General features: G+C 33.6%; 1 protein-coding gene and 1 long non-coding RNA gene across 2 annotated transcripts; both read right to left on the bottom strand.

The window, feature by feature from the left end:
• Positions 1 to 1,772: 1,772 nt before the first annotated feature.
• Positions 1,773 to 10,803, bottom strand: LOC146907635 (ultraviolet-B receptor UVR8-like). Its single transcript, XM_085726951.1, has 11 exons — positions 10,502 to 10,803; positions 9,847 to 9,920; positions 9,658 to 9,742; positions 6,720 to 6,851; positions 6,388 to 6,618; positions 5,783 to 6,010; positions 5,497 to 5,540; positions 3,382 to 3,564; positions 2,724 to 2,808; positions 2,375 to 2,418; positions 1,773 to 2,292 (listed from the first exon to the last, which is right to left on the bottom strand). The coding sequence occupies exons 1-11, from the start codon at positions 10,719 to 10,721 to the stop codon at positions 2,170 to 2,172; spliced, it is 1,449 nt and encodes a 482-aa protein (XP_085583077.1). The 5' UTR covers positions 10,722 to 10,803; the 3' UTR covers positions 1,773 to 2,169.
• A 4,656-nt stretch (positions 10,804 to 15,459) lies between these two features.
• On the bottom strand, positions 15,460 to 16,690 carry LOC146907634 (uncharacterized). Its single transcript, XR_015019042.1, has 3 exons — positions 16,533 to 16,690; positions 16,350 to 16,449; positions 15,460 to 15,693 (listed from the first exon to the last, which is right to left on the bottom strand). It is a non-coding gene; the product is annotated as an uncharacterized LOC146907634 (long non-coding RNA).
• Positions 16,691 to 20,345: the final 3,655 nt, after the last annotated feature.

Genomic DNA, 20,345 nt, shown 5'->3' with positions numbered 1-20,345 from the left:
CCCTATGTTAAAAAATTTCGAGAATTTCTCCGCTGAACTTTACGCTGAAAATGTTCATTTAAACTGTCAAAAATTTCCTCGTTGAACTTTACGTTACATATGTTCATTTTAACTGTTAAAAATTTCTTCGCTAAACTTTACGCTAAAGATGTTCATTTAAACTTTGAAAATCTCTCAAAAGATATGAACACGTATAAAGGGTGCAAATTAGGTTCAGATTGTATAATATGAACCAGTTCGGCACAGGTTTTTTGCGTGTTCGACATTACACCGACAGTTTATGTGGTCCACGACGCACATAAACTTCTATAAATAAGTGTGCTCAGTTCATTTGTTGTAACACAACAAAAACTCAGAAAAATCTTCCTTCCAAAAGATATGAACACCAAGAGGTTGCTATGAGCTAGATCGTGCTGCCTTGGCGATATAAATATCTCAGTTGGCAAGGCAGCATGATCTAACTCAAAACAATCCTCTTGAAACACCTGCTCTTTCAAGATTATGTTGCAGATCTGATTCCGAAGTTCTTAGGAACTTGATCCAGTTGACATGCCGATCGAAATATGTCAGTTGACAGGCCAGCTGGATCAAGTACAAAGCACATCTTCGAACACCTTTCCAGAAGATTCATCATTTCTATTATTATGGTTTTTAAGCCGTTTATTTATGTGTTGTATTTTATTTTTATTTTCTAGGTCATTAGCCATGAAAACCGTCCAAAAATCAAACTTAAACACAGTATGGTGTGGTGTTGTTCGGATTATATAATCAGAAAATATTTAGAACATTTCATATTATAAAATTTGAAACCTCCCATACTATGTGGATTGTGGCGTTTCACCCAAAGTTTGGACGGTTTGTGGTGTATTTAATGCACTTTTTTGTAGATTGGAGCATTGAAAAGATTTTCTTTGACTATATTTACAGTCTAGGAGATGTGTATGGCTATAAATAGTCATACATGCTTCAACAATTTCATTCATTCTTCACTCACTTCTCATCATTTCTTACTTTTTCTTAGAAAAATATAGTTTTAGGAGTGTTTATGATATCATGGTCACTGCTGACCGTTCACAGAATCAGTGCAATTGCTTTGCAGTTTTTGTGGAGATTCTACGGCGGTCAGCAGAGACCTTTGATATCAAATACAACAATCTGAAAATCTGAAAATCTGAAATTAGTTAGAGAGGGGAAGGTCAATAATTTGTCTTTACTCTTTAGATGGTAAAAAAAGGTCAAATTTTGGTTTGCTGCGAGATAGATCTCACAAGTTGTGTGGATTTTGGATTGTCAACATTTTGAGACGTGTATATGTTTTGAAGAGGATTTTGAGACCTGTTTTGATGTATCACTTGGTTATTTGCGTTGGTTGTGGCTGCTGTCTAGAAAAAGGCAGTGGAAGAGGAATGTAAAAGAAACATAGAAGAAAAGAGACTACTTTGATGTATAAGATACACCAAAATTGCAGGCAAATTCTAATGTTGATTAGAATGAGAAGAAAAAAATTGGTAAAATGGCACATCATTTAATTTGATTAACCTTGGCATGAACGACCTATAATGGTGGTCCATATTAGCCTTGGCATGAAAGAAATACCTCAATCAGGAAATGATATATATTCTTATGTTCGAATTCACATATTGATGTTAAATTAAACATTTTTCATAATGGTTTTAAAAAGTTAGCTTTTAGTTTTAATCTTTGAACCATAATTTCTATATAAGGCCTTCATAATGATATGCAGTGATGCGACTTCATACAAATTCATAAAATCATCACCAAACAGCAGAAAGATTCTTCCATTGCACAAAGGATATTACAAAAACATTCATATCAAGAAATCACAAATATGATGAAACAAGACCACTAACCCTCAGAAGAATAAATTCTCATCCATTTAATGGTAGTATACTTTACAACCATAATTAAAACAATGTTAGATCCTAACCCTTATTGTTTTTGTTAGCATCCAAACTGAAACCCTTCTCATGTTCTCAGATCTCCAAGTTAGTCCCAAGCTACAATCTACAAATGAAGTCATAGAAACAGACGAAAGAAAGAGAAGAATGAACAAAACAGACCATCAAAAGTGATTTTGGACATATCTACATTTCATTAATGAAATGTCGGCTAGTCGGAAACCTTCTTGATGCTAGCGGGTGAATTGCGTCAAACAGGCTTATCAGCCATCAACAGTGTATGCCACCAACCACAAGCAACATTTCTTGGTCGGCAACCGGAAATAGAAACTCGAGAAGGAATGTTTCTGTCAACAGAATCTCCCAAACCAAGCTGCCCAGGTAGACAATCATTAGAAATCGACTCTAATAAAAATATTACTCATTGTAATAATTACTTCAGGTAACGAGAATACCTGGCCATATTTGTTCCATCCCCATGTGAAAAGGTGACCATCATCTTCAATATGAAAATGCGTAAGCATTATAGAAGGAATATAGTGAGAAACTATATTATTAGTAAAGAGAAAATTTAATTATTCTAAAGACTTATGCAATACTGACTTCAGAAACTACTTTCATTATCGACGGATTAGTTTCATTGAAATTTTCTTATTCCAAATTGATTTCAAGTACTGAACTTCAGAAATTAATTTAGCATGGATGATTAATGTGTTCAAAACCAATCTGATTTAGAGTACTAAACTTTAGAAAAAAAATTAGATTCTATGCTTTCAGCTTAAACATATCGTCAGGGAGACATACCTGTTAGCAAAGCACTATGACGAGCCCCACAAGAAACTATGCTCGAAAGATTGTTCTCAAAAGTATCCAGCAGTTTAGGTGAAGTCTGAAAGGGAAAAACCATTGTTACTTGGTTAACACGTGAGAAAAAAGCTTAGGAAAAGAAAACACGTGAAAACGAGAAATAATTTTCAGGTAATTTGGATCACAACTATAACATACATAATCAAGACTCTGGTGATTCTGATGTTCCCTTTTTAAGGTAATCTTTTAAGTTGATTTTGTGATTCTGTTTTCTGAAGGGTTTAGGGATTCCTATCACTGATGCAGAGGGACTAACACTGTTAAATGAATTAGGACAGTTAAGTCATAGTATCTCCTAGTTATAATGCCATAGTATCTCCTACCAACACTGTTAAATGTCACGTAGCACATTTAACAGTCTACATAATCACTTAAGGACAGTTTAGTCAGGAATTTTGGTTCATAGCCTAAAAAAACCCCTATCATGTTTAAAAAGTTGTAATTGCAATTGTCTGTTCAACATTGTTCTAGAAGAAACAAAATGATTCAGATAAATGAGAAAATTAAGTTCTATTGGATGCACGACCATGTTTAAAGAAGTTGTAGAAGTTGTTTGTTTAACAATGATTCAGGTAAATGAGCAAATTAAACATACCTCAGTTTGATCATTACCAGTACCCAATTGTCCAAACTGATTCCCACCAAAAGCGTAAAGTTGACCATTTACAGTAACACACAATGTATGCCAAAGTCCAGCAGCAATTTGTTTCACTCTAGTTCCCAATAAAGAAGAAACTAGAGTTGGTCTTAGCTGATCAGCATTATTCCCTTGTCCACACTGGAAGAAAATTTCGTCAAAAAAAGTTACAGAAATGTCAGATAAGCCACTTGCATTAGTTACACAATCTTTGCCATTCCAACAAGTTTCTAAAAGTAGAAGTAATCTGTGACCCTAAACTAAAACCAACAAGTGAGGTCAGGAAGAGGCAAGCTATTCACTCAAAATGCCATATTCCAAGGAGAGATCACGTGTACTTCCGACACATTGGGCATTGCCACACAAGTTGGAAATCATAAGTGTGCCACCAATCTGAAAACAGTACCTTTAGGATTCAAAAAGACTTAAAAGAATCTCACATATATTTATCTACAAAGAATTACATTTATGTTTTTCTCCAGTCTTTTCAGTATATTACAGATTTTGCTGTCTCCATGTAATATCATATTGTATGAATGAAGTATTGGTGGTAACCTAATTAGACATTGTCTTTTTTTGGCTTTTTGATGGCTAGCACCACAAACATAGCTGGAAACTAACCTTTAGGTAGAGACGTCAATTATTACTGGTACATGGAGATTCTTGCAGGAGCTGTCATATTTGGGGATCCACAGGAGTAGAAGAGACATGAACTTGGGTAATATGACAGATAGGGGACAAAGAGCAGGAGAGTAATCCCTAGTCCCCACCTCCACCCTGTCGACTGAGGACTCAGGTGATGAATAGGTAAAGTCATTTCCCAAGTAGGATTCAAATATTTCAACACCTAATCTGGGATCACAATCCACTTCTGTCCATTTTATAGTTTAAGCATGAGTCTGTTGTTTAGCCTTTTGTTTCCCATATATCTTATTCGTCTTATCTTATATTCTGATCATCTAATCTACTACCTCCGTCCCAATTTAATTGACACAATTTTGTTTTTCACACATATTAAGAAAAATGTATAAATAAAGGGGAAAGTGGAATATATTGTATTGGGAATGATAAAAGTAGTATTATTTAGTGTTATATTGTATTGGGAATGATGAAAGTTGTATTGAAAATTGAAATGGGTCAGTTATTTTGGGACACTTTTTTTTAGAAAATGGGTTAGTTATTCCGGGACGGAGGGAGTAATATATAACAAAATGGAATGCTAAATTTCTTACAAACCACTCAAGCCTCTTGGTCTAGCATTGAGGCACTCCCAACAGGAGGAGACAAACAGAAGTATTAATATTTTGCTTCGGTTAAAACTGCATTGGGATGCATAATATCTCCTGTGTTTGCGTCTGTATAAATCTTAACTAAACAAATGCAAAGCTATCATCCTGTCTATTAAATGTAAAAGCTTTATATATGGTCTGACCACCTATGTGACATTGTTTTCTATAATGTAATAACTGTGATAACAAACTTCAGTCTATGTTACTTACAGTTTTGATGCTACTTTTTTCATTACTACTTCCTCCTTTACAAGGCCTTGGGAACACATGATAACAATGTGATAGGAACCCGAATTAAAGAGAACCAAAAGAAATAGTATTATAGATTGAAAAGAAAATATTACAGAAGATTATGCCTCTGTAATCCCAGAGCAAAAGCTCCTCAGAGAAGACACATCTCTCTCTCTGCCCAAAACCAATAAGATTCCTAACTGAATTATTCTGTTGTGGCCAAATGGCTTTATTTATACAAACTAAGGGCATAAACTTCCTGTAACTGCTCCTAATCAATACAAATTACTGCATAAACTGCCTAACTGCTCCTAATCAATACAAATACTGCATACTTTACAAAATGCTAACTGCTCCTAAATAACTATATATTAAAATAACCAACTGCGTCAGCAGTTACCCTATGGATACTACCCGATACCTAACACAATGTCAGAGTTTTCAGCATGTTCAAGTTCCATCAGATCATTTGCAATGAAAAGTAGAGTTTTTTTTTTAGCTAAGCAGAAAACTAGAGGAATATACTAAAATATCCGAAAAGCAGTAAACTTACCTGTCCATGCAGACCCCAGCCAAAAGTAAGAAGAGCCCCAGTATCTACAAAAGCAATTTATAAACAATGTTAGAATTTCTTTTATTAAGTGCTTAATTGAATTCGCATATCTTTGAACTACATTGAGAATATAGACATTTAGTAACTGATATACAGGGTTCTCAAATTGCATTTAATATCTGACTTTTTGTGAAAAGGACATAAATGGCCAGCAGATCATGTAACTTTTTAAACATTCAGCGATACTTTTGCAGAACACATGTTATGACAGCATTTAAGCACTGACCTGTTATTACAGCGCTGTGCCGACCTCCGCATGCTATTTCCGTCACATAACTTCCAGCTACATTAGAACATTGAAGAGAATTGCTTCCTTGCTGAAAAGATGACTTATCCTTCCCAGAAGCAGACTCGACACATGAAATAAGATGAGGGGATGATACCATCTTGACTCGAGAACCCAAACCTAGCTGTCCTTCGCCTCCATAGCCCCAACCCCAGACCTGTCCCACATCTGAAAACTTCGGTTAAAATATGTTGCATCAGGTGTCTTGCTTTACATCAAAAACCTTCCAAATCTTCGTACTTCACAGAACCTACAAAACTATATAATATGACCACAAGGAAGATCCAACTCGACCTAGAATATCGTTATAATTAGTCCAGACATACAAAAAACGATTTACCAAGTGTTGTTAAATAGCAGCTGTAGCGGCGTTATAACGCGCTATTGCATAGCGGAATTTGAACAAATTGCTATTGTTCCACGATACGATATTTAGCACAAAATATTGTGAAATAGTGGGTATAGCAGCGCTATAGCACTGTCACGTAGCGGATTTGAACAAACCACTATTTTCCGCAATCCGCAATTGACAACACTGGATTTACCTGACAGTGCCAAGGTATGCCTCCCACCAACTGCTACAGAGGTAACTTTCACCCCATGGCCAAGGGTAACAAGAGAAGGGGACACAATAAATAATTCATCTCCAGATGTTTGACTATCAGACTCCTGTTTGGCAAATGAGATCTTCCTTCGCTTTCCAGCTTCCTCTACAACTTTCTTGTTGTCATGATGAGAGTCGGACCCACTACTAGTGTTTGGGCTTTGCGGGCTTCCTGTTTAACATCTTAAATTCTGTTAGTTGCCCGAAACAAAATCAGATAGCTCCCGTTTTTGTTAAATTATTTATGTTGCATACATAAGCGATGATCAGCACCTTGCTCAGCTACCGATGAACTTTGTTTCCCAGCCACATCCTTTTGGAGGCTTCCCACAGTGATGAGATCAGTAAAAACTTTTCCAGAAGGCACACATTCTTTCCAGCCCCATAAATACACATCACCATCTTCTGCACACACAGCAGTTAATTCCATATCAACGCATTAGTATTCTATCTTGGCTTGTACTTAACGGGTTAACCTATGAGGTCAAGTTGTTATTTGAAATTCTATTGTTTCCAAATTGGCCAAGTGATGTAATTTATGATTTTAGACATCCTAATTCTTATGTGCTGTAACTGCAATGACAGTTGGGTATGGAGTTTAATCTGGGTACCAACGATTTATAGCCACATTCAAGCAATGATGGGATATACCGATGTTATAAACCTATCCTGAACCATTGTTTCCGTATAATATTGTTACATTTTTCACCGTGTAAAAATACAAGCTACTATAGGTGTAAGCATTATATAATCATTAATCATGTTGCTATTTAAATTTTTTAATAAACACTTTTATAGTGTCTGTAATTTTAAAAAGAAAAGTAAGCCCCTACTTCCTAAACCCTCCATCCAAACACACCCTCAAGTGCTAAAACTTCCACATGGACATGGCAAAACAGAAAGTGCAGCTTGATCCCATGATGTCAATCAAGGGCCAACATTAGCATTATCCCAACTAGACCGCCAATCCGCCATAGTCAGTTAACAATTAAGGCAAATACAGCTTGCTCATTTAACTTTAATATGACCACCAATATGTTACAAACCAAACCCAATTCAGCCTTCAATGTGAGAGGATCATCCAGTTAAAACATTTCAATAAATTAATGAATAAATAATTTACACATATTCTACATTTCTACTACAAAGACCTGAATAGGTATATTGATTACTAACATCTGAAGATAAGATAAAAAGCTGAGATAATAGTAAGAATTTTGAATATTCTTGATAATAACTAATAGTATTTCCACAAATATTATTCCCAAGAATATAATCATATCCATTAAACAAACAACCCCATAGTATTTGGAATTGTATCTAACCAATGAACCACTGAAATTACACCAAATATAGAAAGCGATCCACATTGATTAATTCAAAGTGTAAGCAACAATGTACCAAAACTTAACTAGTAAATACTAAAGTTGATCCACTATGTTGACAAAATTCAATCTAAAGAGATTCACAACATTGATAAAAGTATAATCAATATATCAAAATAAGAAACTTCATGTTACCCCCAGTTCCAAATTTACAATAATTTAACCATTTAGATGCTGGTGGGTGGACACAATTACTCCAATTAAAATGTAGACTAAGAGAGCATGAGAGAGGGAATGATTGGAGATTGTGAAGGTAGGGACCAATTTGAGCTTTTTGAGATGAGTATCAACGAAACCATAGAGGTGAAAACATAGAGACTACTTTTAGACGTTAAATGCAAAGGATAGAGCATAATATCTGCAGGACTAATTTGGGTTTGTTGAGTTCAGGATTAGCTTTGGCTTCTTTTAATGAGTTCGAACAAATTCAAAGTACTGAAGAATACAAGGACTGATTTGAGCCAAATTGTTGATACATCATTACAACGTCCATGTCAACATCTAATAGTACACATCCTCAAATTAACAATCACTTTTAAAACTTTTAAATGAAACTAAACGGAGAGACTAACATGTTCCTTTGTAATTTTCAATGGAACCTTTTTCCAAAAAACTATTTTGAGTCGTCCATTTTTTGAATGAGCTAGATCATTGAGTATTTACTCAGATTTATTGATCCCTAAGTGCATTATTTTCAAAAAGAGCATTTTATATTGCAGCAACATTAATTTGCTCGGCTTTATGCTACATCAAGCTTAGTTTTTCCAATAAAAATCTTGATTAAAAAGGTATCAAAGCAGGCAAGAATCTATTAACATAAATCAAAGCAACTTTAAACAACAAACAATTGTCCTTCATTGTTTCAAATGTTATTCTACAAAATGATTCACCATATATTACTCTTCAACAAGGGGGATTAAATTGGATTGAGATTTTAAAAGTCAAAATTTTATATATAAAGATTCTTATGAATATTAAAAGGCTATGTAAGATTATAATGGCATATAAGATTTTTTTAAAGACACTATTGTGATCAAGATTTTATAATTTGAATTATAATGAATTATAGGAATTTATATGGTTTGAAATGACTTTTTGGATTTATAAGATTCATAGGACTCCATAGAACAAAAAAAAAACGTATATAATTCTAGGAAACTATATTAGCCTTTGTTATCTTCTCGATCACATTCCTCAACGATCCATAACGGAGGTTCGTATATAATGTTGGATATAGCGTAAAGTTACAAAAATAATAAAAATTAATTTAAAATAATAAAGATTGGATAAAGAAAAGCAAAATATATAGAATTCTAGGAAAATATATGAGCCTTTGTATTCCTTAAGGATGCACGGTGGAGATTAATATATAATTTCTATTTGGAGGGTCATTTATGTCGCACATTTTAAGTTGCGCTAAATATTGACGTCATTAACAAATTTCTAATTAGATATACAATATATAGCTCAAACCAGGTAAACATCCAATTCAAAAATTCTTGATTTTTCTAATTGAATACAAGACTTGTTCAAGTACATTACAGAAAAGTCTAAATTGAATACTACATGACTTATGTATCCTAAAAATGTCTTGATGCATTTTAACTGTAAAATGTTTTGAATAAAGTAGTTCAATTAAAAGTATCATAAAATCACAATTAAAAGTAGTTTTGAATAAAGTCAAACAGTTTTTATGATCAGATAGATGATTATGATTGATTGACATTGTAAACAATTTGTACACTAACAGTGTATATGAATTAAATCCTTAAAATATATGAAATCTTCACTTAAAAGGAACAAATTAGACCAGTTAGAAGTATTACCAGTGACTGAAGCACAGTGAGCCCAACCAGCAGCAGCTTTCACCACTGACGCCTCAGCGGGAAGCTTAAAATGCCCTGGAATCTCCTTCAGAAAAACATACATGCATCCAGATTATAAGACGCAAAATCAATTCCAACACTAAATTCATACCAAAACCAATCCTTATTTTACAAGACCAACTGCATTACCCCATGCTTCCCTGACATCAAGTAGCTCTGGTTTTCATCGTCCGTTGATCCCCACGTCACCAGCTTCCCTTTCTCTACAATAATCACACAACAAACAAAAATCATCACAGTAGAATACCATGAATCACCAATAGTCATAGTCACACACTCACCATCACAGACACCAGACACGACACTGATTAACTTCGAAGAATTAACACATCAATGTGTAGACACCAATAGGTCAACACGGAATATAATTTAAAAAAATAAATTAATAGAATAGAATGTAATTACATGTGTCAGTATTACACATCAACGTGTCACATGCTTAACATGTGTGACACTTGAAGTTTGAAGTCTATGTACTTCATAGACAGAATTAATTAATAATAATGTGTAAATACCGGTAATAATTTGAAGACATTAATTGATGGAATATAATTATATGTGTCGGTGTTAAACATCAACCGTGTCAGACACTTCGATACAGTGTTCATATCGAAGTGTCTGTGCTAGATAGGAATTGAAGTGTGTAGAATCAATATATTAGTTTCTCACAAAATTTCATGCATATATTTTTTTTTACTAACTTAGATCTAGAATTTCTTTGAAAAGAATTTAAATTTTCGTTCCAAATTTAGTCAAAGGAAAGTCAACGGATCGAGAAATCAACCTGAGATAGCAACAGCGAATCCACAACCACCACCGCAAACATCCTTCCACGAATCTCCAGCAAAAGAAGGATCAGTTAAACGAACCGCCGTCGGAGAAAGTATCGGAGCTTTCTCCGACGAAGCTCCGGGAAGGTAACCCCACATATAAACCGTCTTCTCCGACGACTTCTCCTCCTCTTCAACCACCGTCACATCTTCCATAGCTTCGTTTCCGTTCATGGCGATGAAAGCGAAACTCTCCGATCTGAAAACGACAACGCTGAAAATCGAAACGCAGAGAGAATACGAATAAAACGACGACGCATGTAAAAGGAAAGGTTCGTTGGTAATTATGAAGGTTGAGAATGATATGCGAATCAATTACATGGTTGAAGATGGTGCCACGTTGGATGATGAAGTGGAGGTTTGGACACGTGGCGGAATCGTGACCGCGTGTTTGGATTGTGTGTTTGAAAGGTTTGATTTGGTGTGGAATTTTCTGGAAATGTGTGGGGTCCATGGTTTTGTCTTCTTTTGAGGAGGTGCCTTGTTCGAGAGACGCGTGTCTGACTGTCTTGTTATGCTCTCAAGTGTTTTTTGAATTTAAAAAATCAAATTTTTTAATCCGCTTGGTACATGTTTGGTTCAAAAGAAAAAAATTAATTTTGTAATATTTATTCTGATTAATAACGAGTTAAAAATAAAATGATATGTGGTAATATGTACTCGGGTTCCACTTTGGTGCCATCAATGGCACCAATGGCACCATCCAATTCCATCTCCACCACACACACACACATCACACACACATCCCCACGCGGACCTACACACATCAACGGCCAGGATCTCTGCTATGGCACCAATGGCACCATTTCTAAGTCACTGAAGTATTTCCCTATGTACTCTCTCCAAGTTCTATTTATAAGAAAAATTTGATTTTTTTAGATTTATTGAATAATTGATGTATCTTGTCTAAAATATAGATCAAATATTTCATTTATGCAATGAATCAAAAAAGTCAAATAATTTTTATAAATAAGACCGGAAGGAGTATATATATAAATACACACACTAATGTAAAAGTGATATTTTATACAAAATTCATGTAAAAGTGGTTCAATTATTGATAAAAGTTATAAGATGTTAATTTTTATGTATTTCGTTAACATATCAGACAATATATATTAGTGTTGAATTTTGTACACGTGATTTATTTAATAATAGCTTTCCATCGAATGACAATTTTTAAAAACGAAAAAGTGGTTAAAATAAAAATGCTTAAAATAAAATGTGAAGTCGTAGATGGTAAGAGTATATGGAACAAGCAAATCTTGAAAATAGAGAAATGTTATTTGAGCATCCGTCTAGTCATCCAACAACGTATTTTTATATTGTATAGAGATGTTTTCATTTTTTTTAATTAATTTGTTCTCTTTTCTTAAGTCAAATCAATAGTTACAGATGATGTATATTTACACAGTTATCAAATACGTTGTCAAGTTTTGGTTGTTCAAATAAGATTGTCCTTGAAAATAATACCACTTGAGAATGAGATCATCATAATCTCATACCTTTAGAATAAGATGTCATTATGTGTATATTAAATAACAAAGAATGTTATAAGTTTTCGATGAAATAAAAACCTGGATTTGATAAAACTCTTTGAGTTGATTAAATACATCCTTATATTAAATGGCACATAAATACGATAAATATAATAAATAAAATTAATTTAAAGGGATTGTCCCTTCAATTGATTAAATGTTACGAATGTTTTAGAATTTATTTAAATTTTTAAGAAAACAAATAAAAATGTTTAAAACAAAATAGAAATTCATTTTGGTAAAAAAATAAATTAATAGAAAGTCGTAAATGGTAAGAGTGTGTGGTACAAGCATACCTTGAAAATATATAAATGTTGAGTGAATACGCAAATTCTTCCTTAGATTTGCAAAGACCAATCAATTTCATCCCCCAATTTGTCAAAATAGTTAATTAGTCCCTGGATTTGTTAAATATCAGTCAATTTCGTCCCTCCGTCAAGTTGGGTCGTTAATGGTGCTGATGTGGGATGTTAACCACTCACGTGGCGTGCCATGTCATATGCCACACAACTAGGGACTAATATGAACGAAAGTGGAAAAAAAATTCCAAGGACGAATTTGATTGAACTCTACAAAAACCTTGTCTTCTTCATGGCCATCGTATAAGGGTCATTTCTTCCCCAATTCTGTAAACTTTAAACCCTAATTTTTCAATCTCTCATTTACAATCCAAAATCCTAAAAAAAATCCATTAATTAACAACTATTCTTCCCCAATTCTAAAAACATTAACCCCTAATTTTTTTCCTCTCATTTACAATCCAAAACCCATAAACTTTCTTCAATAAAACAATAGTCTTCATATGGGCAAAAACAGCTCTCAAAACTCTCAAACTTGAGCTTCATCTTCAAGCTCCATGTATAATGGTGTTGTCTGGATGCTTGAATATGTCCCATAAATTGTGCTGTAAGAAAAGTCAATGCTCTCAAAAACCCAGAAAGACCTTTCTATATTTGCCCTTTGCCAAAGGTATATTTAACAATGGTTATGTGTTGTTTAATGTTATGCAATTTTATTGTTTAATTGTGAATTTTTTATTTGGGTTGATGAAGCTGAAGAACTAAGATACTTTAAAAACAATGGAATTGGTGCTGGTCAGGGGAGAAAGGCAAGACCGATGGAGAAGGTTCAGTCTATAGTTAAGGCTAAGGAAAGTGGCAATGAAAAGGTTTGGAGGGCAAGGTTGATGGACAAAGTTGATTGTGTAGGAAGTGAGCTTAGATTGATTAAGTATTTGATATGCATAATTTGCTTGTTTGAATTTTTTAACATGTTATTGTATTGTACTAGGCGTGTGTAATACCCTAAGTGAAAAGAAATTGAAGAAGAATGTAACATTTCAGTGATAATAATATAAGAAAATTAGTCACTGAATTATTTTGATAACATCAAATCGATTCCTACATTATATGAAAAACTATAAAATAAGTTCAATTATTTATTTAGTTATCAAATTGATCCTTGGTGCATATATGTTCAGAACAAAGTTAAAAGTAAATAGACACAATTGGAGTGCATAATATTCAACTTGTTTCATAATTTAGTCATTGTACTACAAGTTCTTACATACCCAAAATAATGATTCCTAACCACCCTTAATAAAGTCATAATGGTGAACATAAACTTAAGGCAACCATTGCTAAACAAGTGCAGAAATATTACATATTCAAAAGCAACTCAATTATGGACATTAATAAGTCATAAGTCATAAAAGGAAGTTCATTAATATTACATAGCTAAAAGCTACCCAACCAGGGGCATAAATAAGCCATAAGCATAAAGTTCCTAAGCTAGCAACCTGAATGAGCCCTGACAGTTATCTCATCATTTCTCTATGGAAGTTTGTGTCCTGACTCACCATCAAATTAATGAGTTTCTAAGCATGGTTCACGTTTCAAATTTACTTCCTTGAAATGTACTGTGCGAAATCTTCTAGTTAGATTGTTATAATAATTCATGGATGAAACTTCATTTCAAACATGTAAAAGGTAATAAATAACAATTCTTTTAGTTTTTAACATGAGTATCAGGGATCAATTTAATAGTTAAGATAAATAATTCAGGGATCGATTTGATAGGGAGTTACATAAATAATTCAGGGACAATCTTCATTTTTAATAAATAATTCAAAGATCGATTTGACAATGTAACAATTTGTAATGTTTTCATGTAAAAAAAAGTCCAATTTTTTTAAAAATTTTCAATCTATTTTGTCCCTAAATATGTGGCATTTGAATCGGCAATCCACGTCAACGCTTAACATCACACACAATCACTGTTAACGGTGAGACTTGGCGGAGGGACGAAATTGATCGACGTTTTTAAAATTTAGGGACATTTTAGCTATTTCGAATATTTTGAGGACGAAATTGATCGATACATGCAAATTGAAGGACGAAAATGCTTATTCAATCTATAAATTTTATTTGGACAACCATTTAGTCGTCCAACAACATATTTGTATACTGTATAGATACATTTTAATTTTTTTAAATTAGTTTTTTCCATTTCTTTAAGTCAAATCAATAGTTATAAATGATGTATTTTTACACAGGTGTCAAATACGTTGTCAAAGTTTCGTTGTTCAAATAAGATTGCAATTGAAAAATAAAACGACTTGAGAATAAGATTATCATTAATCTCATACCTTGATAATAAGATGTCATGATGTGTATATTAAATAAAGAATGATATAAGTTTTCGGTGATATAAAAATGTGGATTTAATAAAACCTTTTGTGTTGATTAAATACATCTTTATAATGAACTACACCTAAATACCATAAAATATAGCAAACAAAATTAATTAAGGGGATTGTCCCTTCAATTGACGAAAGATTAAAAGTGTTTTAGAACTTATTCGATATTTTTGAAAAACAAATAAAAATGCTTAAATTTAAATAGAAAGTCATTTAAAAAAAAATCGTAGATGGTAAGAGTGTGTGGAACAAGCATACTTTGAGAATAAAGAAATATTACTTGAACAACCATTTAATCGTCCAACTACGTATTTCTATATTGTATATATTTTTTCATTTTTTAATTACTTTTTTTTCCTTCTCTTTCCTTAAGTCAAATCAACAGTAATAAATAGAGTATTTTTATACAATTGTCAAATACGTTTCATGTTTTGGTTGTTCAAATAACATTGCTCTCGAGAATAATACCACTTGAGAATAAGATCACCACGAACCTCATAAATTGATAATAACATTTCATGATGTGTATATTAAATAACAAAATATTCTATGAGTTCTCGGTGAAATAAAAATGTGGATTTTATAAAACCTTTTGTGTCGATTAAAGCCACCTCTATATTAAACTACACATAAATACCATAACATATGGTAAAAATAAACACTTATGCACACTAGATTTTCACATTATAAAACATAATCTTTATTTTACAAAATATAAATAATACAATAATGTTTTTATTCATAAGTTTTCAAAGCTAAAAATAAAACAAATAACAACATTAAATCCCAAGGATTACAACATAACCAACAATAATAAAAAAAATTAAAAAAAAAGTTGGCATAAGCCTTAATTCCACTTTCACAAGCTACGTAATCCAACATTGCTTGTCATGATCATGTTGAATAGGACCTGCATACAAATATGTGTGTGAGAAGGGACATAAAAAACATGTGAGTACATGATACATCATTTTAAAAGAATAAGGTATAAGAAGATGAACATCCAACATAGATCAACATATACAACATAACAGTCATAACAATATAGTATCATATGAAATAATGGATGATGATTCAATGGTCAACACTACTTAAAATTCATGTGGTTCCCAACCAACTAAAGAAAACTTGGATTAAGAGATTACACTCTTATGTGATACGCAAAAAGCAACACATCATTTGAATCATATGTCTTCATAGTATGCACTCTCACTAAAACTATACTATTACGGGACTAGTTAGGTTATTTTGAAAAAAAAATTATCAAGGTAACATCCTAAAGTATAAAGTTCAATCAAACATTGTCTTCTATGATATAAAACTCAATTCTAAGTTTTTTAGATGATATAAGTAAAATTTATCATTAAATATCTCCATGTTATTCACAAGCAACCAAATATAACACGAGTTTTATAATATATTTAAAACTCTTGTAAGCATATCATTGAAATTAAAAGATCAAAGAAATATATGAAATTGTGAGAAAATTTATAATAGTAAAAACATTACAATGAACAAAGAAAATGAAAGGCTTAGACATAATGAAGAAATATTGTTTGACTTAACTAGTGAACGCATATGCATTCATCCTTAACGCACTTGACTACTGTTTCAAGGGGACACATGATCCATCGTTCGCTACACTCAGTGTCAGAATTGCACTTTCCTTTAACGAAAAATAAGAAAAAACAATTACTAAACATGGGTGAACGATTATGATAAAATAATTAAAAAAAATAATGAGCTCACCACCAACATCAACTACTATGAGGAATAGGGATACAAAAAGGGTCATAACATAAACAAACTTGGGAATTCTAGCCATTTTTTCACCCTTGCATATAATTGCAAATATACAATTGTGTGACCACTTTATATAGTAAAAAACTCATGTTATGTTAGATCAGTTAAATAGTTTTTAATATTTATTATGTTGCAAGAAACCCTTCATTAAAATTATAATAATTATTAAATGTCTCCTCTAGCTCACCCAATTGATCAATTTGACTTAAAATATATCTCACATAAAAAATTATTATAATTAAATATTACTCTTGTTTACCGACCTTTGTTTTTTTAATTTATTATATATCCTGTGATAACTGAGAGAGGAACACTAACATCATATTAAGTTGGTACGAGTGGAACTTAACTCAGATATCTTGACCAATGTCTCATGTTAGAATATTATTGAATAAATGTGGTTGGAAAGTGAGACTCAATCACAAGTTGACAATAAGAATTTTCGGTGGAGATTACTCATTGACATTTAATGGATACTTTACACCTTTAAGATGATGAAGAAAAAGGTTAAGAAAAAAAATTATGAATAATAGTGTAAAATTGTGTAAGAAATAGTTATAGGAGCAACATATTAATGAGACTAATACGTAAGAACCAATTTGGTTAATGATCTCTCGCAAAACATTATGAGTATTTTAAGATGGAAAGACTTAGTGCAAGTATACATTGTCCAATTTATAGTATAAAATGATATCGATCTCACATGGACTGAGGAGCTATAGCTTTCTATAGCTTTCCAGCGTAAAACTTGTTTGCAAGAAAATAAAATAAATCATTTGTCACAACATTAAAATAAAAGTTAGCAGTTTGGAAAAACAGTTAAAAAAACTTATAAATTCTCATGGTGAAAAGTGTGGTTTAAACAAAGCTTCAGTTATGACTGTAACAACCCATTTTTCGTTAGGGTTATTTTATTTATTTATTTATTTATTATGTGTTTAATTGCTTGTTTGTGTGTTTGACTTGGGATTATTGGATTTTGAGACGAGAAGTGTATTTTAGTCATTTCTAGGACTAAGGGTATTGTAACACCCATACCAGACGTATCTAGAAAGTCTAGCACGTGCGTTGAATTTAGTACTGGATACATTAAAATATACAACATAAAAAGTTCGAATGAATTTATATACAACAAAACGCGTTCGTACAATATCAATACATCATAACTTGTCTAATTTTGAAAATAATACATCCTTGAGATCCATGTTCTTCGTGCTTTAGTACGAACGAGCTCTTGCTGAAAATCCATCCAGCTGCTACCTTGACGTCCAAACTGATATCTGAAACAAATAAGGATTGGGATGAGACATAATGTCTCAGTGAGTTCCCCTAAATCCTAGGCTATATGCAACCTCAAGGGGAAACCTATGGTCACCACGTGTCTACACTACAACCTGACGGTTGATTATACGTGTGTGGTCATGTTTCCTAGACGGTAGTGCATGCTAGACCCGTCATAGGCTTATCTCACTTGTTATAGGCTTCACTTCCTATACGTGTCATGGCGGTCGAGAGGGAACCTAGAACCGCATTGCCAAGAATACGCTCTACGTATCAAGGCCTAAACATAACATATCATGACATGAGTCTAAACCGGACGATTAGGGGAACCTAAGATCGTCATCGGTATCATGTTCTTTACTTGCTCTAGTCCATGCCTTGTACTTATCATGTAGCATCTAATGCTCTTATTCTTAAACATAAACTTGCATGGGTTCACTCTTGCATAATCATGAACATAACATAGTCATAATCATATCATACATAAACGTATCTAAGTTCATTCATTAGGTTAGCGTTGAACAAACAATCATTATCTTGGTTCATTTTACGGAAAGTCCCGGGTGGAGTAACCCCGAGTACAATCCCATACATGACCGATGTACGTACATCAGACTCCCTCGGTGTCGTGCGGGTCCCTTGCAGCTTAAACCGTTCCCCTTAGGTCGAGAACCTCCCGTATCCCCCTGGCGTGGATAACAAGATACACGAGCACCTACGTCTTGCTTATTTCAGTGACATGCGGGTCCCTTGCGGCTTGAATCGTTCCCCTTAGATCGAGAACCTCTTGTATCCCTCTGATGTGGATAGCAAGAGACATGCCACCTACTTATTAGTCATAGTCTTGTCGTACGTATACATAAACATATTCATACTTGCTTATTACCTCGGGCCCTTGAGTCGATCCGATTAGTGGTAAACTTAAACTTGTTCATACTAGTACTTGATCATGGCGGAGAGATTATCTAATCAATCCTTGACTTAACATATATGCTATCTTATTCTTGTTCATGTGCGAAGATAATAAACTTCGCGTCTTATCATTCTAGGAATCTTGCTAACTAGCTAGTTCTCGACAGCTATGTCGAGGCTCTAGTCTTCCCTTGCTTATGGATAACTTGCTACCCGATTCATGACTTGATTTCTCTAGTATGCCATGCCTTACTAACATGCTTATTACTTGCTCATTTATCATAAGAATTCTTGCATACAATGATCATTATTTAGGACCTTAATTTGAGGGGTTTACATTCGTAAAAAGACACCACGGAGAAAACCGCTTCGCGAATCCCCATGCCTGCCTGAAGCGAGCAAAACAATGAGATTCCTCACGGTCTTACTCGCCTAGGCGAGTAGATTTGCTGGGGAGGCGAGTGGTAACTCGTCGTGGCGAGTTGGGGGCGAGTAAGACCCCCCCTTTCGGAGTTCTAACTCGTCGTGGCGAGTAATAACTCGCTGTGGCGAGTTAGGACAGTCCAGAACACTTAAAAATGGTATTTTTGACCCAAAAACCTCAAACCAAGTGTCTCTATGTATGTTGGAACATATTTGATCATTGAAAACTTATAAAACATTCATTTGGCAAGTATAAACATGTTTTGCATGCATGGCAAGAAAAAGGGCAACTATCACAATACATAAATCCTAGACTTTTCATAGTTTTCATAATAAACTAATATGGCATAAACATGATCCCAAAGGGGTAGGAAAACTAGCTATGGAACTCACCTAAACACAACCTTGCTAATTCTTCAAGCTCCAAGCTCAAGCCATCAAACCCTAGTTTTTGCTTCCTACTTTGAATCTTTTCTTCTTTAATTCTTAACCTTCAAGAAACCATACCATGCTCAAATTCATGCTCCAATCCTCACCTTCCCAAAACCCTAGCCTCTTGATTAATAACCAAACCCTAGCTTCCACAATCACATACCCTTGAGAACCAAAGAGAAGGAAGAGTTCAATCCAAACCCTAGTTGCTTCTTGCTTATAAAGTTGCTAACAATCCATGCTTGATTCACTTCTAACAAACTTGGGAGAATTGTTTCAAAAGAGGAGAGATGGGTTAAACTTCATGAGAGGTGGAAAAAGAGGAATTAATTCTTAACCAAGCTTCTAATTGTACAAGAGATCATGTGGGAGAAATATTAGTTCACTTGCCATGGAGAGGAAGAAGATTTGGTGGGGAGGAAGAGAAGAGAAGGCGTGAGAAGGAAGAGAGAAGGGAGAGCAAAATCCAATTCAAAACCTAGAGAGAGAAAGTCAAAGAGGAAATGAGATATTTTGCCCCAAAATCAAATAAATATCCTTTCCACGTGAAATTACCAAAATGCCCTTGCCTCAAGCGTGTTTAAAACGACTCTGATACTTTCCCCGTATAAAGCTGACATCTTATAAAATATATCCATTAACTTACTTTCCATAATTTTAATTCCTCTGTCGTGATCGACTGGTAAAACATCGATACTGCCAGGCGGGATA

The sequence above is a fragment of the Medicago sativa genome, chromosome 7 (genome assembly GCF_051527215.1).
Source record: "Medicago sativa cultivar Bolivia chromosome 7, Bolivia_mono, whole genome shotgun sequence".
NCBI classification, from domain to species: Eukaryota; Viridiplantae; Streptophyta; class Magnoliopsida; order Fabales; family Fabaceae; genus Medicago; species Medicago sativa.
The sequence above is the reverse complement of the archived record's forward strand: the minus strand, read 5'-3'. Positions and strand labels throughout refer to the sequence as shown.